Genomic DNA, 23594 nt, shown 5'->3' on the forward strand with positions numbered 1-23594 from the left:
AAACCCTGCTCACTGAAATGCAGGCCTTGTTTGACTGAGCCACTTGTGTGAGGAGAGGAAAACAGAGTGACAGTGGATGCAGAAGCTGAGGTTCTTGGCAATAGTGAAGGAAATCTGATGGTACAAGTGCAGTGCTTCCATGTATGCTGGTACTCAGTGCTCAGGAGTACTGGCACTCACATTACCACAAGAACTTTTTCCCCTCAATTACGCTTTTAGGAAAGCTGTAGGTGATACACGTCAGCAATATTACACCTGTATCTCTCTCCCATTTTTTTTGACAAACCATTCTGTTTGTTTTGGAAAGTGATTTTGGCCTGATGTTTTCAATTCCTCCTCCTGTAGCAGCTCCAGGGGAGACAGAACTGAATGTGAAGGATGAACAAAGAGTGTGAAGGGCAGTAGGTGTTACCTCCATCTCGCAAGGAGCTGGAAGAGAAGATTACACATCTGTTTTGTTACAGAATAATTTTTATGTGCAACAGCGGCCCATGTGCTGGAGACTGAAACTGAAAACAGTAATGTTCTTTTACCATCTTCAATTTCTTTTTTGTGTGTTAGACTTCTGTAAACAGAAGAGACAGGAATAGAAGCTGTGGTGTCTGTCTGGTTGCTAAGCAGTCGTATATTACTTTCTTATGGAAACACTGAGAGTCATGATGGAGTGCTGCTAATTAGCCTGCCCCTGCCACCATTTCACCTGGTTGCTATTTGGTTTGCTAGTCATTGCCTGCCCTCCTTGGAGGGATGGCTAGTGCTACGTAGTCTGTTTTGTTTTTTTTCTCAAAGTTTGGAAGAAAAATGCAGGCCCTAGTCTGATGCGTACTTCAGCTGATCTGGCAGCCCCAGAAAGAATCGTACTTCACCCTGGAGTTTTGCTGTGACTGTATGGTCTGGTAGTGAGCTAGTGAGAACTGATTCAGCTGAAAAATAACTTGCTCAAAGGGGAGAGAACAATGTGTCATGTGTGTGTGCCCCCCCAGTAACAGCAGCAACTTCTACTGCTTCACTCAAAGCATGTTGCATACCCTGGACTGAAACAGTCTTTAAAAAAATAAATCTTGTTCTACGTTCTCAGCCGTACTTTGTCTCGTGCTACTGAATTTGCAGAATTATCTGACTTTTCCGTGAGCAGAAACCCTGCAGCAAACACTGAAGAGTTTCCTGCTGGTTTCATAAACTGAATCAGCTCATCGAGGTGTTCTGTGAGCTCCAGAAGTGGTGTGAGAAAGGGGCCGGGGCTGTGCGGGTCAGTGCTGCAGAGAGGTGGGGAAGCAGCGGAGGAAGCAAGCTGTTAGTGGCTCGCAGAATTACCTCGTGCAGGTGTGAGGCAGTTTGTGCTGCTGCAATACAGAGGGTGATACAGCTTCGTGAGTGAGTACACAGGGAGCCAGGACAGGGCCTTTTTTCTTCATCAGCAATGACAGCTTAAATGCAAGTCAAACTACCACTTTTTGTCCATCATGCTGCTGATAGATCATCCTCCTAGCGCAAACTTTATCCATAAAGTCACGGGGCCAGCCCAGTAAATGCTTTGCAATACTCAGTAATCTTGGAGATTGTGGACAGGAATTATTACTTTTCTTTTTTCTTTTTTTTTTCCTTTCTAAAAGTATTTTAGAAGGTTCAGAATCTGGAAAGGGTAGGGCCAGGAAGAGAGTCTGTGCTTGTTCTTTTGCCAATTGGTCTTCAGTATTCCTTAGTGTTATAAAAACATGCTGTGCTAAAAAGGAGGTGGGAAAAAGGCTTTTCTTTGCTACCTGCTATAGTATAAATCTAATACTTTTCCTTCCATTTCTTTGGAAATAAGCCTTGGAAGAAAACAAAACATATCACTGTTACTTAAAAGGTTAAAATAAGCACCTTATTCTTGACCTTTTTATATACCACAGAAATCAAAAAATGACCTCAGTCTATTAAATTGCTTATTTTAATTCTGAATCTTATTACTTGCATAGTTTAACAATTTTCATTTTTCAGCTTGTGTTTCTTTACAACAGGAACATTTATTTCATGGTAAACTTTGATGTAACGTGCGTGCACTTTGCATCTCCTTTGATATTTCTTCTTGTCCCTTTGCAAGGCCTTTGGCAAATGACTGGCTGCCTTTGGACTTTTTCTGAATGGATTTTCTTCTGTCGCTGTTCAGAGCCATGCAGAAACTGAAATGGATTCCTTGTTTGCCATCAATGTACTTCTTTATTTTTAATAGCTTCTCTATACAAAGTCCAGCTATCCAGTAGCAACATATAATTAGAACTACTCTGGTTGTGCGAGTATCTTTTGTGTTCATGGGATACCATTTCTTTTACCTTCCTTTTTAGTCTGTGAGAGGTGATCAAAGATATTGCCCAAATGTTTGAAATGCTATTCATGCATATCCTTAGCTCAAGTGGAAAGCGATGTGTGTGTGCTGCAGCAAATAGCTCCATCTCCTCAGACAGAGAAGACAACAGAAATAATTTGCAGCCTCTGTTCACTTACAAATCTTCAATATATCCATTTTTTAAGTCACTTGAAATGTGCTTATACTTTGCAATACTCAAATATGTTTTCAGTTGTTGACAATACTCAATATCTTCTGTTGGTTTCCTTTGAAGCGATGACTAGAAACTATGTGATGAATTTTCCAGTGCTTTTAAATGCTTACATTTGTAGGATTGGCTTCACAGGTTGCCTTAGCAATCATACCTCTTCACAGAGCTCTCCTTTCTCATTCACGCTGGACCTTAAGAGAGAATTTTTATTCTAATTGGTTTTATTTCCCAGACTGAGGCATGAGAATGTAAAATGTACAAACTAGTAAGGGAAGCATTAAAATACATTGTAAAATGTTCCCTTTCCACCTACTTCTGTAATGAAAAGTCATCTTAAAGTGTGGACTGAATTTTCTTTCCCCTTCCTCCCCAGTTACAAAATAATGCCTGAAATAGAGAGATTAGCTGCTACTTGCTGCCCTCCCTCCAGCTTTAGATAACCTTCTCGTCTCTGAAGTTAACCCCAGGTTATCCAACAACAACAACAAAAATTTTTGGTACTCAATGTGCTTTTATTCTTGATTGGCTAGCTTTGTTTAGGCTTCAGCTGCTGTAATCAGCTTTGGAGTTTAGTGGAATATCTATATAAAGTGTAAGTGATACATCAAACTGTCTATAAAATAACCTCTCTATGGAGAAAAAAGGCATTTCTGAAGACTTTTTTGTCTGAATCATGGTGTAGTCATTAGAAGAATATTTGAGGTTTGGAGAATAGAAATCATTAAGGTTTTATATTAAAAAAAAAAGACATATCCAGTTACATTAATATGTGGCTGTGTACATCTTAAAAGCGGGGCAAAGGCTGATTACCCAAATTCAAGGGCCGTTCTGTTAAACAAAGTGGTGATGTTTGAAGCTGAGTGGAAGCAACAGGGGTAGTTCTCCTGCTGGTAGTCCTGCCTTCGTTGGGCACCCATTGAAGGCCAACCTTTGTGCTCCTGAAAATGAGCTCTAGAAGATGTGCAAAAAATGAGAGGATGTTTCTCATTTCACTGCTGAGGTGAAAGGATGACCAAAACCTGTACACATGGTTGTTGGAGATGCTTAAATGTGTAGTAATGCAAGCAATTAATCTGATCTCAAATTTGCATACAGTTCAATTTGTGTATCAGCAGAAGTGTTTAGTTTGGGATTCATACAAGTTCCTGTAGTGCTAGTGATTTTTCTAAGTACTGCATTTTATTGTGACTCACTGAATGTTCTCCAGACTACTTTGTCAACCTTTCAGACTTCTTTCTTGCTTTATGCTTTTTGTTAATTTTTTTGGTTGTTTTCCCTCTGGTTGTTTCTGTGCTGTGTTAAATCAGCTTCTGAAGAAGGAATACCAAGCCCTTGCATCCTGTATAGGAATCTTGGGAAGATAAAAAAAACAAGGAGCAGTTTGTTTTATGAACAATTTCAACTGGTTTATTTTCTGTTTTCCATTTATGTTATACTTGCACTCTTGAGGAGACGTGAGTTAAGAACAATTCATCTATTTTTACAGTATTCTGGTTATAAGCCTAAAAAAAAAATCCAGTTCAAAATATTAATATGTTGTCCTAGGCTCAAACACTGAGAACTGTCTGCCTATCAAAATGCAAAAGTTACACAAATGTATAAAATTCATCCTTAATTGTACTGTTAGTTTGCTTCTGGGGTCTCTTTGTAACGTGATGCCTTTGTTCTTTTTCAATAGCTGAAGGAGATAGATGCCAAAAAGATTGTCAGAGCAATGTTGTCTTACGTGTGGCCCAAAGACAGACCAGACCTGCGAGCCAGAGTAGCCATATCTCTGGGGTTCTTGGCAAGTGCAAAGGTAAGAACAGATACTTCCTTGCGTTATAATACTTGTGCTCTTGCTTGCAACAAAACTAGTGTTTGTTAGCTCTCAGAAGGACATAGGCATACAAAAGCTTTCTGCAGATCAGTGGAGGATATAATTCAAATTTTGTACAATCCTTGTAGAAATAATGTAGAAGAGCAATTGTTAACTTTGTGCAAATGTTTTGCTTTTGGAAAAAAAATATTTGATTAAAAAATATTGGGAGTAAATTTTGTAAGTGTCAGTGAAACATATGGCTCAACTGTCTTTCCTCTGAATGGCAATTTTTACCACGGCTAATATTAGTATCTTGCTGGGATAAGCTAAAGTAGGTGCTACTTAGCAGTGAGTTTTAGCACTTAAGGAAGTACAACGAAACTAGCTTATCAGCTTTCAGCAATATTGCCGTGTTATGAAAAGAAAGCGAAGAAACGCTCTGTTATCACCTACGTGGCTGGAGTTTACTTGGAAGAGAAATGTGCTCATTTATTTGAGCTGACGAGGAAGAGCCAATCTTTTGGTGTACAGCTCTTTCTCGCAGAGGCAATCTATCAGGTGGGAGCTGGTACTGTCTCCAGTAGATATTTGTGTTTGTGCTGCTGCTGCTGTTCAGGAAGTTGCTGATAATGCAGTTGACAACATGTACAAACATGCAATATTCTGCAAGTAAAATTCCACCTTTTTTTTGTATGTCTGTACAAAATATTACGGTGATGCCTTTGATTGCAATTGAAACGTATCTGGGAAGCTATCTGCTCAAAATGCAGATGCTCAGTGTTTTGCTTTACGTGCCATGTGGTTACCCTCACGGTACTATTTAACTTGATTATATGGTTGGTTCGTTGGTATTTTGTGGTCTGCTTTTAGGTACGCCCCACTTACCAGATGTATATGAAAATTCTCTTAACTGAGTTTCTCGTTAAAGCCTCTTACCAGTATTACAGACAGTAATCCGAAGGCAACTTTGAAAGAAGTTTGAAGTATTCTTTTTCTCTCCTCGCAGCCCTGCTCTCCTAATTAGTAGGGTTATTTGAATGCGACAGCGGATGTGAATCCAGAATCTGATCCTGCATGTGGCATCACTGTACCTTGCTTTTAGGAAATCTGATAACGTTCCAGGCAGCGTTTTGGGTGCTAATGGAAATCGATGTCCAGGATGCATGACTCTTGCAAATAGCTTTCTATTAGGGACTCCTGTTAAGCATCCGTCTGTACCAGGGTGTGCTAATACACAGTGTCACCTGAGACATCTAGAGAAACCTGGTTTGCTTGAGGGGTGGCATGGGATTCCCCTCTTGATTGTTTTAATGAATCCTGCTTTCTCACATAGTCTGAGACATTAATAATGTTGCTAAAGCTTATTTCACTGCAGTAAGTGACTTCCTTTGTGGCAGCGGTGGCACTTCTTGTTCTCAGTCACAGAAGTCTCTTTGTAAGTACGTAGCACCTGGTAGGCAGCCAGTTAAGGTTTTCTGTTTCTTCAGATTTGGAAATAATTGTTCTGTGGAGTTTCTTGTAGTAATGCTTCCTAACTGGAGAGGTTAGTTATGGAATTTTAGCTTTTGTTTCCTAACTCAGTATGCTGTGTCGGATTTGAACTACAGGTGGTCAGAACACCAGCTAGGGCGTTTGGTGTACAGCTGAATTCTCTGCTGGGAGAGCCGCGTGTTTTCCCCAGTCCCATGTCAGAAAATCAGACATCTAATTGCTCTTTGGGGAAGAAACTGGATGTTTGGACCTCTCTTAAGTGTTCAGTTTCCTACTTCAGATATAGCCTGGAAGCCCTGGTGTCCAAAGCAGCTTCCCAGAAGGAGGCAGCAGAAAACCTGTTGAGCTTTGTTCGGGTTTAAGGAGATGCCAGTTAAAACAAATGTTTTGTGAGAAAGTTTTTCTGAGGGCAAACAAGAATTTAATTGGGAAAACATACAATGTGCTCTCTGCAGATGTGTATTGTAACAGGCTGGCGTGAAAACTTTCATGGATGTCTTCTAGCAATCCTTTACTCACGTTCTTTGTTTTGTGCTTTTCTATCATAACAAAGCTTTATTAGATCTCAAAGATAAAATAACTGCAATCTACCACGTTATCCCTCCTCACCCGAGCTATATCCACCCTTCCTTTTGGGGTAAATTTTCTTAAACTGCTTCATATTTTACACACGCTAAGTATGCACATGGTTATTGTGGCATGCAGTGGATTGGTACAGAGCTGGTAAATCTGTCCCGTCTTGGAGCCCTGAATGTGCTCTTTATCCAGAGTGAGCTAGAGGTCACTTTGTCCTATAGGGAATGAAATAGAAATCAGTTTACCTGTAACTTGCCTGGACCATGAATAAACCTGTACGGATTCCTCATTGTCCGATTTGGGGAGCCTTTGTTCTGGCTGCTTGTGAGGTTAATTACGATGTACTTGATAGACCACACAAGCAGTTAGTTAGAGGTTTGCAGCTATTCAGTTGTCAACACAAGAATGCCAGCGTATCTTTCTCCTCGCTGCAGTCCTGGCCTGCTTTCTTTGTTCACTATGAACTTGTCTGCATCTGAAGGGTTTCCGTCCTTAGAATGCAGTTGGTATAAAGGCTGCTTGTTCTTAGGGCTTTTGCACAGAGAACTGTGTGGTCATGATGCCTGCTACTGGTCACCTTTCACCGTAAGAAATGCTTTTGTAAGCCTTTTGGTCAACTACTTTTGAGTTACTCAAAGGAGTTGGGGGTTCTATACCTATATATGAAGTTAAGTTTCCTGTTAAAAGATCCAAACAGCAGCTCTCTGAGACAGAGGCTGTAACATGGCTTCAATTTTCTTGTAAGAAAATGCCAGAGAAACCACAGAGGGGAGGTGGTTTATGAAATCCTCAGCCACAGGAAAAATTCTGGGAGTTCACACCGCGTTTGATTTGGTCTTGCTTAACCACAAAGCACAAAGAAGCTGGAGAACATACCTCCTTTTCCTGCTGCTTGTGAAATAATTTGTCTTATTTCTTATCTCTTTCAGTCTTCCAGTTCAGTAAAACTCAATTTCAAAACAAAAGCTGAGTGTGCGTACAGCTACTGAAGAGCCTGCAGTTATAATCCGTCTTGACTCCTTTAGTGGGGCCCAGTTGCCTGTCATTACACAAGTTATTGTGATTTTTGGTTCCTTTTTGTCTACACATAACTGCTAGTAGTATTGTTAGCCTTCAAAGTGAGCTGTTTGTATAGCTTTTTATGACTGGGAGCTGACAGAATGAAGTCTGCTCAAGGGCTAGTAAGGTCTTTTTTTTCCTTTGGAAGACTTGTTATATTATGACATGCTTTAAATTTTTATCTTAAATATTTATTGCCTATCTAGACTTGTGTGATCTGAAAGTTGCAATAGGAAGACAGGTGAGAGGCGCACACGAGGCATTATCTGTTTTCAGATGCGTAGATTAGCCTGCACAGGTTTTGTATATTTTTAATTTTTCCTTTCTTTTTTTTTTTGTCTTCTCTCCTGTGATATGTGTAATAAACCCCTTCCTTCTTCCTTTTTTTTTTTTTTTTGGCACAAGAAGAAAAAGTGCTCTGGCTCCTGAGGAGCTGGATTAAACATGTGAATATGACAAAATCTCATCACTTCTGTGAGACTGCAATGTTTTTTGGTCTCTCTTGGTCACAGAACAAGTATGTGTTATTCATAAGCCAGAGAAGTCTTTCAGTAAATATGCATTTCTAGTGACTGCTAGTTCTGTAAGTTTCAGGAGAGGAAGTTGTTTGGCTAAATTGGCAAGTATTGTACTGTATCTTTGCACACAGACAAAATTTAATGATACCTATCCGATCACTTACAGCAAGTACATTCAGTCTTTGTTTGAGCCCTTTCAGTGATTGCATGGAATTAGATAATCACAGTAAATGTCAGAGACTGTTAAGTTTTTTAACAAGTTTCAGGTGAAAAGTGTTTCTAGATTTTAACTGGTTTTTCTTCTACTGTAGAAGTTGTTTCAGATCATCAGTGAATTCAAAGAAGGCACAAAACTAGATGGGGGTTCCCTGCCTCTCTTTTGGGCCACATTTTCTAGCTTTTGTTAGCAATCTTACCTCTGTATGGGATGGAGTTTTATGCTTTTATATTGGCCCAGAGATAATGGTCATCGGTTTTCATTGAATTACTGTCCAAAAATAAGTTTGCTGTAGACCAGTTTTATCATGTTGGGGCTCAGCGTGTCACTCATTCATCATCTTTATTAAACAAGAAATACTAGGAAAAACAAAAGGAGAGATAAGACTGTTTGCCCTAAAAATAGTGCAGTCCCATAAGTGAATAGAGATGCTGATGCTTTATCAGCTTAAAACAGTGTAGTTGTTTAAAAAATAAAGATGTTTAAACTCATTTAAGCATGATGTATTGCACTGTACCGTGCTGTTAATTGGGGACTGTTGAGTTGGGATGACTTCATGGGTGCTGTATTTGATACCCTGTAAATTCAGGCAGGGATTAGCTATTCATTCAAAATTATAAATAGAAAATATACAAACTTATTTTTAAATGGTCTTTTTAATGGGAATTGTTATCAGCCTTTTAGGCATTAGGAAGAGGAGGGAAACCCAAATAGATACACTGCCTGAGATGATTGTTTTGCACGGTAGCTTTGCACAGTACCTATGTGTGCTTAAAGCTTTGTGCTCTGTGTCAGCAAGCTACAAAAGAAGTGGCTGGAATTCATGCAGAAGGCTAAAATTTTGTTTCCATTAATGTGAACATGATCTCATGGATGTTACAAATTGAGTAGGAAAGGCCTGTTTCTAATAATGGTCTCTCATCTCTCTTGCTATAAACTTCGGAAGATTAACTTTTTTTTCTTCCTATGACTAGAAAGCAGCAGGCTGCCTTGATTGCTAATGAAATGCAATACTGGGCTGCCTGTTATTCAGACTTTACCCTCCAAGAGTCAGAACAACTATAACCTGAGACCAGGCTTTAAATTTCATTTAATACTCTGCTGGGTGGAATTATTTTGATGTGAAAGAAGACGTTTCTGCAAAGTTGTAGGCTGTTACCAGTTAAATTAATTGGGAGTGGAAAACCGCAGTTTAAAGAATATCTTTTTTTTTTAATGGACTTTAAAATATATCTGTAGTTCTATTTCTAAACTACCTGTAGTGTAGCACAGTTTACTGAAGAGTAAAATTCCCGCAGAGGGATTTGTAAGAATCTGCAGCAAATCAAGACAATCTGCATTACAATACTCTTATTTTCCACCGAGCAGTCTCTCCCAGGAAAACCTGCACTGTCACGTTGGTCATCAGTATCACACAAACGGTAGTATATTCTTCTTCATTAAGAGCAAAATGCTACCAAAAATTGAGTTTTAGTAACTCTAAAAGGAGTAATAGGCTTTTTTTATTTTATTTTACTGTGGACTAGGGGGGATGTATTTGGATTGGTGTTGTAAAGATGGAAAATCTCTGTTAATAGCATCCACAGTTCTTTGTAGGGCTTCATGCTTAACATTTAAGCACATCATAACAGTAACCTGTTATTCTGTTGTATAATTGAAGTTATCAGTCATCATTTTATACTGCTGCTTTGAGGGTATTTGTTAAATCTGACTTTTTTAATGGAGATTTTCAATACTCTAGTCTCTTAGGGAGCCGTTGGTGAGTGACACTCAGGCTTGCACTAGATGAATTTCAGAGTGTTGTATTTGAAATAGGACCTGATCTTTCAGCTGATTTCATTTTGCAACCACAAACCAACCAGTAATAATCTCACCTAGATGCTATTATGTCTCAGTTGTCTCCTCTCAGGAGCTGTACTTCAGTTGGTCTTTTTTTCACTTTCTGTACTTTCTTCTGCTTAGTGTATTTCAGAGAGGAGAGAGAAGGGGAGAAAGGATTCCCTCCTCATTTGCATTTGATACTCTTGCCTAAAACAGAGTTTAAAAAATAAACAACAGATAAAAGAAATTAGCTATTTTTTTCTTTAATCCTTTAGCATGAAGCAGTATTTCCAAAAACTCTTTTAGTTAAGTACTTACGTTTCACTATTCATAGTGGTTCTTAACACTGAGAATATTTGGTTCTGAGATAGTTCTTATAATTACTAGAAATTTTATCTTCCAGCTTGATTTCAGACTGAATTTATAGAAGACTTTACCACTCTTTTCACTTGAAGCTTAGTTTTCTCTAGTTAATTTACACAGATTTTGACTGGACTTCCAGCTCTGACTGATGTCCCTAAAAACAGTTGAGATCTAAGTGGATATGCAAAACATTTGGTGGAAAGAACTGAAATATCTTTGTCAATCTGCTTTGGGTTTTGTTTTCTTATCATGTGAAATAATTTGTCATCTGCCTGTGTTTTTTCTAAATAATTACCAAAAAAAAAAAAAAAAAGGCACTTAAAAAACCACAACCTTACGCGAGGTCAATTGATTGTAAAGTATTTTAACATCTGCCATGATTGTCAGATTTGAAGTCTTAGGATGCTTGTTCAACTGCTAAGAAACTTGTATATCGTATTTCTGAAATCCAAGAAGCAGTTTGAATGAATGAGTTCAGTTAACTAGGTGTAACAGCATTTTTTTTATTGTTGGTATAAATGAACGGTGCAGTAATGAAATATTAACAAGACTTAAGATTTTATACTTTCTTTATGACTTCCAGTATTTTCTTATGCTACAGTTGTATGAGGGCAACTAAAAGCAGTCCTAAAGTTGATCTGTTTATGTATTTAGCTCTCTTGTTTCTCACATGTAGGGCAGACACCGCTGCTGGAGGAGATGCAATTGGGTTGTGGTGCTCTTACAAAAATTCGTAGTGACATAGCACGTGTTGGGGTGGATATAATTGTTTGAAAGCTCATGTTAAAGCAATTCATAGTAGCTTGTAGACTGTGGAGTCTTTTGTGTCCTTGTTGGGGTTAGTGGAGATGTTAGGATGAATGTAGATACCAAGTGAATGTTTATAGTGATGTTGCAAATGGAAAGTGTTTAAATATTGAGGCAATATTCACTGTCAGAAGAGACAAAGGGGAGATTCATTTCTTTCCTTGGTTTCACTGGAGCTTTGGTCTAACGCATCTTGGTTGGCCCAGAGTTAGCAGTGTGTGGGTGGCTTGGTTTTTGGGTACTGGTAGTTGTTCTGACCAAGTGTTGCCGCACAGAGCAAGCGCCCTGTAATGACAGCATCATTTAATGGCACTGAGGGTGCGTCCTGCAGCGTCTGCTCCTTGATTCATTTCCCAATCTTGCCACTGCTGTAATAAGCGCTCTGCCTTGGTAAATAGTGCTGGGTGCAGTTTGTTTAGGGTAGAAGTTGATCTTTTGTGTGTGGGACACTCAAATGACCCCGCAGTCCCAGGATTAAAGACTTAATAGTAGGGAGAAAATTCTACTTGAAATCGAAAGCCAGCCCACCAGCACGAAGTGGTTAAGAGCCAAGTGTAACGGTGCAGCTATTTCAGAAAAAATGCTCACATGGCATACATCTGTTTCAGTGCATAATTGGTGTTGTTTTGCCTTTTAGGCCATGAATATACTGGTTCCATTCATGTTCAAATACGCAGTAGACAACCTCAACCAGATATCGGGAAATGTGCTGAACCTGAGTGATGCACCAAATACTGTTGCAACCGTGGCAACTGCTGTTCTCATTGGCTGTAAGTAGGATTCCCAAATCTGTTGACAGGTGTTAACTTCCTTCAGCAAGGCAGTGGGATAGCACAGCTTCCCACCTTTGCACCACCAAGCATCTGGAACAGTTATTCTGGAGTGGCTTCTGTGTTGACCTCTTATTTCCAGTTTTCTGTGACCTCGCTTTTGCAGTTCCAGGTTTAAGAAAAAAAAAAAAGATTCCAGAAACGATCGTTGATTATAAATCCTACCCTTTGCTATATCCATCTGAAAATAAAACTGATTAAAAATACACATGCAGTGCTTTATAAATGAAAAGTAGCATAAAATTTTTAACCAATTAAATATAAATTAGCTTTGAAGTAAGAATGTTGAAAATATGTAAAGAATGAGTCTAACATTATCTTTTCAGGCGTGAAGGGAATTTGTAAAAAATAATTATTTTCACTTTGTAAATTTTTCATCTTTTTTAGATGGCATCTCAAGAGCTGGGGCGGCATTGTTTAATGAAGCTAGAAATGCAGTATTTGGGAAAGTAGCGCAAAATTCAATCAGAAGGATAGCAAAGAATGTGTTTCTACATCTTCATAACCTGGATTTAGCATTCCATCTAAGTAGGCAAACCGGAGCTCTGTCAAAAACCATTGACAGAGGAACGAGAGGTATCAGCTTTGTTCTTAGTGCACTAGTATTTAATCTGGGACCTACCATGTTTGAAGTGGCACTGGTCAGTGGAATTCTGGTAAGTGTTCACTCTGTTTGTGGCTTGGAATTGTCGTCTTTAGTATTAAAAGACTGATTTACTTTTTCCAAAATCTGCAAAGTATTAAGAAAAATGAATTGAATTTACGTACGTTGTAAAAAGCGACTGTAAAGGAGAGTAATTTATACTTTTCAAATATTAGTTGTTTAAATCTCCTTACCTGAAATTATTTGCGCGCTCAATGCCTGCCTCTAGCCAATGATGTTTATGTGGAGAGTTTTTAATGTTCTTCTAAAGAATTGTTGAAAAAATGAAATCAGGAAAATAAACTGAGCACAAAAGTGTCTAATCTATCTGGGCACATACTGAGAAGGCAGGATGTGAACATCCAGAAATGTTACATACTGGTGTGTTCAGAGTAGGGGAGGGGAGTGAATATTGGCTGATCTTTTCTTCTCTAATTTAAAATTGAAAGCTATCTTCTGGAAAACAGACTTCTCTTTGCAGGTTTCAAGCTTGATGAGGTGAATTTTAAACTCATCTTATAAATCACACCTACTGTCTTTTAAATCAGGGTGTTTGGATATTTGTATGCTAAAATCTAGGTGTTGGTTATACAGTTTAAACTAAATTAGAAGTAAGAATCTTGATTTGTTTATTCTCTTCTTCTTGAAGCACTTCAATGTGACAATAAGTTAAAAACACTGATGATATTTGGTTAAATTTATATAACCTTTAGAAGTTGCAAATTAAGCTGGCTAACAGCCAACCTGCCTGATTTTTTTTTTTCTATGGCTTTTCTCTCCTGTTATACTCCAAAACAGAGAAAACACTTCATAAATTGTTTTCAAGGCCACTTATTTCTTCTGCTGTCTTCAGCTTTCTATCAGTCTACAGAAGGAGCTTGTAAACAGATATTTACATGTGCAAACACTGACAACATTTATGTTTTATAATGGCAAAAATAACTTTCTAGTATCACGTTATACATTATCTGTTGCTTATCTCTTTTTTTAACCTACACTCTTATCCTTGCTACTTGTGAGTTTATACCTGTGGTTCAGAGCAGGGACTGTGGGAGGGATCTTCAGAGTTCTTGTGTCTGGGACTGAGATATCAAAATTTGAGAGACAGTGGAAAAAATATTTCTAAATTAATTAAAGTTAATTACAAGCATTTAACTTTAAAAAATGAGTCATCATATTTTTTTTTATCTTCTAGTACTACAAATGTGGTGCAGAGTTTGCATTAGTAACCCTGGGGACGCTGGGAGCATATGCAGCATTCACAATAGGAATTACACAGTGGAGGTAAGCCATCCCCTCAGATTCGTCAGAGTGCTTAGTACTGCTCAGCCTGAACTTTTGACTGTATTAAGCCTTCCTTTTACAGGACTAAGTTTCGAATAGAAATGAACAAAGCAGATAATGATGCAGGTAATGCTGCAATTGATTCGCTACTAAATTATGAGACTGTGAAGGTAAGAGAGATCTTTGTTTTATTTCTGTCAGCCTAAGTAAAATGAGTCATAAGATTATTTTTATAGGGCTACATATTTGGAGCATTAGCACATTTTTTAAAAATCATTATTCATTTGAAGAGTGCTATGTGATACTGGTAGAGTAGCATAGAAGTTGTTAGCAGGGCTTAAAAAAAAAAACACAACTATTTGCTGCTGAAGAGTAAGAAGATTTTCATGACTGAATTTTCATGACCATCAGTTTCTGCAAAGCATAAACTTAGTCTTGTTAAACTTAGTCTTGTGTACGTGTTTCCAAAAATTTTCTTCTGAATGTCAACCTGCAGCATACAGTCTTCTCAAATGACCATGCGTACTGTTTGCTTCACCTGTTACTTCTTGTAGCACTCTATTGCAATTTTTGCATGAAAGATCAGGTCTCTATTGAGTTTTCTGCTGCTGGTTGAAAAAGTTCCTGTGCAGTTTTGAAACTGAGAATGCTCATGTTGATATTATGCTTCTATTAATTGGAGAGTAGAACTGGAAAGAAGTGTTAGTATGAGAACTACTGTTCTTGAGACTTTGCCATCATTGCTACTGCAATGATGATACTACCTGGAGAACAGAAACTTTTCTTTTTAGTAGCAGCTGGTGTTTGGCTTGGATATTAATTGTGGAGAAGCTCTCTGAGAGACAGTGTTAGTAGAATATGAGGATGGCAGGGATCTCTGTATTGTCTCCTTTCCCAGTGTGGGGCGTGCTGCATTTTCTCATTTGTAGAGTGACCTGAGTTCATAAAGGTTTCATACACAAATCTTTTATCTTCCTTTCATTGTAGTTGTCAGAATTGTGGCAGGGGGCAGGGGGTGTCTGTGCATGTGATATGCTTATGCTGAATTTTGTAATTAGTGAGAGATATGGTCTGGTATGATTGAGAATGTCTCATTATTTTTGTGCCTATTGTAGTATTTCAATAATGAAAAATATGAGGCCCAACGGTATGATGGATTCTTGAAGACGTATGAAAACGCTTCTCTGAAGACTACCTCGACTTTAGCTCTCCTCAACTTTGGGCAAAGCGCTATATTTAGCGTTGGCTTAACAGCCATCATGGTGCTTGCTAGCCAGGGCATTGTTGCAGGTAACTGATCTATCTATAAGCTAAAATTGATTCTCCTTTACCCTAATCCATACTAGAGGTGTTAATTAACTTGTGGTTGATGTGATAGTTCATTTTAAAATTGTGTTTTCTTGAGAGTATTGGAGTTTCCTGGAGCATTATTAGTTCCATGATAAATATTGCAGTAACTAGTGCAATTTTGCTAAAGACGTTTTAAAAGTTTAGCAGTTAGAGAAAGTTCCTAAGAAAATGCATCTTAGGCAAGTTTCTGTTGATAGATTTTGGAAGGAACTTCTATGAGTAAGAATACTTTGGGGAAAGTTTTTAATTTCTACAAGGGCCCTTTCATTTTACCCTTCTTCCTTCCCGTGTTGGCAAATACCAGAACTTTTTCCCCAGTATATACAGAAATGTAGTTTTGTTAGCAGTGTCCTTCACCTTGTTAGATTAAAGAAGGTGCTTTATTAAAAGACTTTGGTTCTATGTGTTAGAGTTTTTCTACCTATATTGGTGTAATTCACTGCATAGAGGAAAACTTGCTTGTTTAGGAGGATGCAGTACAAGCTTCAAATATGTAGATGACTGCATTATCAGAATGAGGCTCAGCTAAAGGACCATGTGATTTTAGAGTAAAAACAATGATCTTGATCATTTGATTTCTCAATCAAATTCCATAGTTCGGCTTTGTCTGCAGTTTTACTTCAGTTTCAAAATGACCATGTTTCCTGATTGCTTGCTTTCACGTATTAGTTCCTCTCCTTGTGCTTTTAACTTAAGACTGCTTCCCACTATTGAATTTACAACTTCATAATCTGATATTTTTTTTTGTGAATTTCCTGAAATGCTGCTGGTCTTACTTTCCAGGTGCTATTTTAGCTTTTCTGGTGAAATTCACACCAACATTGACACTTTTTTCAGATGCTTGCCTATATAAAATCTGATCCAGTAGGAATGTATATGTTGACTATTTAGACATCTGGTTTTAGGAATGTGATATGAGAAACTAGATTATTTTTAAAAGCTATTTTGTTGCTTCCTAACAAGACAGCCTTCAAGCCTCCTTATTCTCTCTCATCTCTCCTGTCTTAAGGCAGCCTGTCTGTTGGAGATCTCGTAATGGTGAATGGATTGCTGTTCCAACTGTCTCTTCCCCTGAACTTCCTGGGAACAGTATACAGAGAGACAAGACAAGCACTTATAGATATGAATACACTGTTCACGCTTCTCAGTGTAGATACCAAAATCAAAGTAAGTAGTAGCTTATTTTCCTTTAAAGCATGGTGTTAGTTAATAGGGGTGTTCACTATCAGTGCTATTACTTCACTGTGTTTACCTTCCAGGTGTAGTTTCTGTTCAAGAAAGATGTTGTAGAAGGATGTTGTCCTGCATCTTCTTTAAGTGCAGTTAGTGCAATAGCAGCTGCTTTTTTTTTCTTGCAGAACCCTTTAGTGACAGCAAAAGTTGCTTCATGGAAGCTGTGTTTGTATTGAGATTTTTTTATTTAAGTATCAATGCATTGTGCTTTTATTTGTAATTAATGATGCAGAATTTATTACTGCAGAAGAAGTTGTGAAGCAGAGTGTTTACAACATAAATTTTTACCTTCTTTGAGGAGAAGGAGGAACGACCCAATTTTACTTGTGTGGCTGATTATAATTATTTTCAACATAATCCAAGCTAGAGTGTCTATTTGCCTTTTTCTGAGCTAGGAAATGGACTGTTTAGCTTGTTGAACTGCTTGAGTTACTTTCTGGGCAGCATGTAAAGTGGCACTCTTCTTTTAATAGGACAAAGAACTGGCTCCACCCCTGCAGATCACACCACAGACTGCTGCCATCGCCTTTGATAATGTGCATTTTGAATACCTTGAGGGGCAGAAAGTCCTTGCTGGCGTGTCTTTTGAAGTCCCTGCAGGAAAGAAAGTGGCCATTGTAGGAGGTAGTGGGTCAGGGTGGGTAAATGGACTAAATCCAAAATTCTGCATCATTGATTGGCGTTTTTTAGATGTTTGTTCTTGTTTTGATTATTATTCTTGTTTGTGACATCACTGTTTGGAGATAGTAAATGATGAACCAGGAATGTAACACTAGCTTCAATCCTTTTCAATTTCAGGAAAAGCACAATTGTGAGATTATTGTTTCGTTTCTATGAACCTCAGAAAGGAAACATTTATGTTGCTGGCCAGAACATACAGGATGTCAGTTTGGAAAGTCTGAGAAAGGCAATAGGAGTTGTACCTCAGGTATAACGTGTTTCATTCTCCGCATGTAATCTATAATAATGGTAATTCTCAGAATGTCCGAACTCGGTGGTGGTGCATATTTCCTTTGAAAGTCACTCCTTTTTTTTTTTCCTGGAAATATTATGAAGTTTTTGTGTGTGTCGTTACATGGACCCAATTTCTCAAACATGTTTAAGCCTCTTAAAGCTGGACGCAGATTGTCATGAACTGATGTGCTTCTATACTTGATTACAACCTATGATGCGTTAGCAGAGCAGTGAAAGTATGCATGATATACTTAAGACGCGTTGAAATGTGCCCGTTTTGGGGAAATGAAATTTTCTCTAATGCTTTTACCTTTGGGCTTTGTGGAAAAAAGCAAACTACTCTGTATTTATTTCTTTTGTGGACTGGGGACAGGTTTTTTGTTCAGTTTCTTGTTTCAAATGCTCTTTCCATGAATGCAGGATGCTGTTCTGTTCCATAACACCATCTATTACAATCTGCTGTATGGCAATATTAGCGCAACACCAGAAGAGGTGTACGCCGTGGCAAAGTTGGCAGGAATCCACGATGCTATTCTTCGAATGCCTAATGGTTACAACACCCAAGTTGGTGAACGAGGCCTCAAGCTCTCAGGTAGGCCCTTAAGTACACATGCTCATTTGTACCCTTTCTGCTACCTCCAAGTTCAATGCATAATTCATTCCTCAGGCTTGCTTTTAGCTCATTTACATTATAATATAAATGCAGGGCTAAATATTGATACAAAAATCCAAAGTTTGGACAACTGTAGTCTTAAAGATACTTGAGGGAATGCGTTTTCAGGAGATAGTTTTAAATTAATATCTAAGCATGTAGATGCGTCTAAATAAAAATGGTCTTTCCTGTAATGTGTTTGGGTAGTGGAATGCATGTGAATAGAATTGGGAGCTTTGTGTGCTTGGCATGTAGGAGACCTTCCAAATTTGAGTTTTTAAATCTAAACTCATAGCAGCTGACAGCGAGATATTTCTTTGCAGTTGATAGTAAGTAATGCTGTGGGATATATTGCTGTTGCAGCATAGTTGTTTTAGAGCTTATTCATAACGAAAGGGCAATTATATCTTACTATTTTTAAGAAACAATGCAAAAATGGTGTCTATGTATTTGTAAGCCATGGATTTATGTAACACTGCCTTGGTGCTGAAGTGTAGGTTGTCAGCATTCCTCTATAGTTGGGTATGTACCGTGTGAAGTGGTGTAACTGGCCTACCCAAGAAAGCATCACAGCATTAGCCAGGCTTTGCTAGGCGTGCTAGCTGTGCTTTGGCTGCTCTTACACAATTCCAGTTTACTTCTCCTTCTCTCCAGGCATTTGTAATATTACAATTACCCATTTTTTTTTAGGGAAGATGATGTAGGAAAGCAAACGTTCTTCCTGTGGCAGAGTTAAGGGAACGATAATCTAAGATGAGGGATCACATGGAAGCTGGGGAATGTCTAAATCACGTCCCCTGTTCTTCTGTTTTTTATTGTAAGACATAGGATTATAAATGTATGGAGTTGAAGTATAACTCTTTTAGGTAGCAGCAAGATTCCAATAAAATGCTTTCAGTTCAAATTTCTTAAGTTGTAGCTGCTTTGAGAGAAAGCCAGTAATGATGTCCATCACACAAATGTAACAGGAAATGCACGTAGAATAAAACAAAATCAAAATTATTGTTTATGTTGAAGGGTATGTGATTATTATTATGCCATTATTACCTGACATTGTTATTATTTAATATCATCATCAATAAGTCTTTATCCTCGTATGGCTCTTAAAGTTTTTAATAGATAAATGATGCAAGATAAAATGGGATAATCATTTTTGTGAGGCTTCCCCATTGAATTCACTGATGGGTTTTGTTTCCCCTCCTTGGTGGGTATTATGAGAAGTATAAGATGCAGTTGCAAACTTCATTAAAGCCACCTCCTGTTGCCTCGTTTTGAGAAAGCAAAGCACTGTATGTTTTTACTTACGATTGCTAGCCAATGTGAGTAGTGCTGGGGCAATTTTTCTCTTGTTTATTTTTTTAGTACAACAAACTTATAGTTGTTAAGATAAATGGGAGCTCAACTAAAATGTTTGGAAGGATTTTGGTAAGTGCTGAACTGTGTGCAGAGAGTAGCGATGAAGAGACTTCAGCACGTACTGCCTGGGGAGACCCCCTATCACTGTGGTGACATGTAGGACATGGCTTTCTAAATATCTCCTCAATACAAGGCCTTGTTTACAGCGAGCTTGTAAGCCTGCGTGGCAGAGCTGGTTTGTTTTCTTCCACCCTGACTCCGTGTACAAGACACTGCTGGTCAGTAGGCTGAAGAATGGGTCAACTATTCTCATCTCCATGTAGGATGGAGCAGTGGAGGGCAGAGTCTGTTCTGTTGGGAATGAGGTATGGCCCTACAGGGGAGACAGGTCTGTCCCAATGAGCTGGGAAATGTCAAAGTTTTAGGTTGAATGTTAGGAGAAACTTTACTGAAAGGGTTGTGAGGCATTGGGGTGGGCTGCCCAGGGAAGTGGTGGAGTCACCATCCCTGGAGGTCTTCAAAAGACGTTTAGATGACTAGATCACTAGAGCTTAGTGATGTGGTCTATTGGAGGACTGGTTAGTGTTAGGTCAGAGGTTGGACTAGGTGATCTTAGAGGTCTCTTCCAACCTAGACGATTCTGTGAAAGTACTGAGGTTGTTTGGAGACAACACTGGGCCTTCGGAGAGTGTTGGACTGGTGGGAGTCCAGCAATGCAGCACATTCAGGCAGATGCTGCCTGTTGCAAGACAGCAAACTGTGTAGCTTTTCTTACTATGCAGCTGCTGAAATCCTGGACTCTTTCAAACAGGATCAGAGGTTATGTTCTGTACCCAGAATGTACGTGCAGGAGGAAGCACAGGCATTTGTGAAAGGGAAATGCAGAGAGGAATGTTAGAAGGAGAATAAAATGTGAAGCACAAATCTGGGTGAGTGAGTGGAAGATAAAATAGGGACAAATTGCACTGCAGAGGGCAATGATAATGATGAAAGGTTTCTCTCGTGGTGCCTGTCTCCCAAAAGTAGTGATTTCTAGAAAGAGGATTTGGCCAACAATAGGTTTGGAACATCTTGTGGTTTACCGTGAAGTAGTAGTTTGGGCTTTTTGAAGTAGAATGTGTTGCAGTGGTTTTTTATAATAGATGTGTAATAGACGGAGCCACAACAACTCTAGCCCTGACTTTGTGAACAAACCAATTAAAATGCTGCAGTCCTGAGTGTGAATGGGGAAAAACACGAAACAAGTCCGTATGCTACAGATGTAAGGAAAGACCTTGGATTTTGTTACCATTGTATGTCTTTCAAACGTGGATATTGACAAGCTGTGAGTTTTGAACATGCTTTGAAGGAGAGAGCATATTAAAATCGACTGAGTAAATTGTGCAATTCTAATTGCTGCTGAGTTCTGCCAAAGACAGTTTAAAACTTGAGCTGCGTGATTATTATCAGCCTTTTAAATGGTTTATTAAAGCATGTTCTCTCCTGATAGGTGTGGAACATTAACAGGAATGTAATGATGTTAAATGGAATGTTTCACAGTCTTGAATGAAACAAGAGGGGACAAGTGCATGAATGTGAAATGTTTGTATTGCATACCAAATGTTTATCAGATTTTAACTTCTGAAATGCACCTGTTTTCCTGTCTGTTAAAGTTGTCCTGAGTTATTCTTGGGTAAGTGTCTGTAAGAATTGTGAAGGAAGGAAACTAGTCTGAAACTTGCTTACCTCGAAAACCAACAGGTTGTACATTGCATAAGGAAGGTGGTTTTCAGTGCTGTATTCATTGTATTCGTAAATGAAATCTGTTTGTTAAAGCTGTTAGGTATGGACACTTTTAATCTGGGCCAGAGAGGAATGAAAAGTCAAACCAACTTCAAGGAGAGATGTGAAAGAAAAAACACATGCAAGGTGCATGAAGTAGAATACAGCAGGCAGGGACAGAGGACTTATGTGTGTTCAGTTACTGCACAGGGCATTGCTTAGAGCAGGCAAATGAGTTCATACTTGGAGCTCTGTGGGGTGAGTTACTGTATATTGTCATCCTCAGCTATGTGTATGAGTCTCTTGCCTTGTAGCATGTATGAAACAGTTTTTTGTCCCTTTCTAAAAAGCTAATCAATCTTGAATCACTTTGGGTTTACCAAGGAGCAGGAACTTGATCTTTATTAAGAAAAAACTATAAACAAAACAAAAAAGTCTTGTCCACTGCTAAATTTAGAATATTCTGGAGATCATGATTGTAACTTCATTTTTTTTCCTCTTCCTTCCCTCACCCCTCTCTATTTAGGAGGAGAAAAGCAAAGAGTTGCAATTGCTAGAGCAATGTTAAAGGAGCCACTTATTTTTCTCTATGATGAAGCCACATCTTCTTTAGATTCGATTACGGAAGAGGTAAATTGGGATAAAGAAATATAAAACTTAAGTGGTGTAATGATGTCGGATTATGATGCTTTTTCCTTGTTTTTTTCCTCCTGGAAATGGACTCCTGTTTCTGCCTATTGTATGTTTTGCTGGGATTGTTAAGAGATCCTATGGTTAATTTCTTTTTCTAAAGGCCAGACCAGAGATGTGTCTCTGTCCACCTTGAGACACGGTGAAGAACAGCAGCTCTGTCTCTGGGTGTATCTTCTGTTTTATGCTCTGGAGGTTTTGTTCACCATTCAATGTTCCTCTCTGATACCAAATTCTGAATGCGGCCAGGGGAATGAAGCTTTCCGGTCCACTTTAAAATATGTTTAGATAACATCTAGCATTCATTTAAAATGTATTAAATAACTGTGAAATAACGCAGAGCAGACAAACTCCTGTTCATCGTGCAGCATCTTTCTGAGATGCAAATCAGGTGGGCGTAACCTGCAGTGCTGGTATTAATTTGTATTCATTTCACAGGAAGGGCCCCGAAACATCAGAGTGTTGTGACATAGATGTCATGACACTACCACAGTAACTGCATCAGGCTTCATAACTACGTCTTTGCTTAAACACAAAACTCTCAGCACCAGCAGTAATTTCACAAACTAATGTCATCAAAAACGAGAGCTGGAGCTGTGTTTATGTTCACTTATGCAGATTATTGAGTGAATTTATTGACCTGTAATCACTAAATTGCTTTCATTTTCCAGGTATAAAGAAATCAGAGTACAAACAGTACACCTATATAGTACCTCATTCAAATATAGTACAGCTTCCTCATTGGACCAGAAACGTTCATAACACACGCACTATTCTGCAGAATGCTTCTTGATTCTTTCTCTCTTTCATTTTGCTGTGTTTATGGCAAGAATCATAAACAAAGCAGAAAGCTTCACAGCAGAGCTGCACTTTAAAGACAGCAAATGAAAATGAAACATTTCCACAAAAGTCTGTCAGGTAATTGGAATGTTTTCTGACAAAGACAAGCATTTTGCAGGAAAATGAAGTGGGCACTTCAGTTACTGTAGTGAGGGCACCAACTCCCAATTTTTGCTGCTTGCAACTGAGTACAGTTTGGGAAGGTGGCAAAGTGCTCACAAAGGAAGCAGCAGATGGATCAATCCCAGGATTGCTTAACTTTGTATTCCATGTTGGCATGGTATTGAGAGTTTTTTTTCTTTAGCTCTCATTGATTGGAAAATCATTTTATCTTCTGTCTTTACTGTTGTTTATGTTGCTTTTGTAACGTGGCTACACAGGGGGAGGTTTTTCCTGAAATCAAGTAACACTTCATCCCTTGGGATATCTGCATTTTTCTATGAATGAAAGCTTTCTTTTCCATCCTGCTCCCCTGTTTGAGGACTTTCAGAGCCCTCATATTTCATGCTTGGGCTGCTTCTATTTCTTGTAGACGTATCTGTTTCTTATTGTGATAGTATAGCAGTATGAGAGAGATTTCTCAACACTCATTTCCAATAATTTGCATATCTTCAGACAGCCTTTTATTTCTTCCATACAACCTAGAAGTGTTTAAGAGCATGTCTGTGTTTTAATCTTACAGAATATTCTCAGTGCTATGAGGGACATAGTGAAACACCGAACGTCAGTTTTCATTGCCCACAGGTTGTCGACAGTAGTTGATGCAGATGAAATCATTGTGCTGGATCAGGTGAGGCGATCGCCCTGTGAA

At 38.5% G+C, this 23594-nt stretch overlaps 1 protein-coding gene across 1 annotated transcript in view; it reads left to right on the forward strand.

Moving 5' to 3' along the window:
- The window catches only part of ABCB7 (ATP binding cassette subfamily B member 7), a 40837-nt gene that overhangs the window by 12567 nt on the left and 4676 nt on the right, over window positions 1-23594 (forward strand). Inside the window, exons 4-15 of the mRNA XM_068696718.1 lie at window positions 4216-4335; window positions 11828-11960; window positions 12408-12676; window positions 13859-13947; window positions 14030-14117; window positions 15063-15237; window positions 16307-16464; window positions 17004-17167; window positions 17329-17458; window positions 17905-18076; window positions 21780-21883; window positions 23466-23573. Of these exons, the coding sequence (XP_068552819.1) occupies window positions 4216-4335; window positions 11828-11960; window positions 12408-12676; window positions 13859-13947; window positions 14030-14117; window positions 15063-15237; window positions 16307-16464; window positions 17004-17167; window positions 17329-17458; window positions 17905-18076; window positions 21780-21883; window positions 23466-23573 (1710 nt within the window). The remainder of the gene's footprint in view (window positions 1-4215; window positions 4336-11827; window positions 11961-12407; window positions 12677-13858; window positions 13948-14029; window positions 14118-15062; window positions 15238-16306; window positions 16465-17003; window positions 17168-17328; window positions 17459-17904; window positions 18077-21779; window positions 21884-23465; window positions 23574-23594) is intronic.

The sequence above is a fragment of the Anas acuta genome, chromosome 13 (assembly GCF_963932015.1).
Source record: "Anas acuta chromosome 13, bAnaAcu1.1, whole genome shotgun sequence".
Classification (NCBI taxonomy): Eukaryota; Metazoa; Chordata; class Aves; order Anseriformes; family Anatidae; genus Anas; species Anas acuta.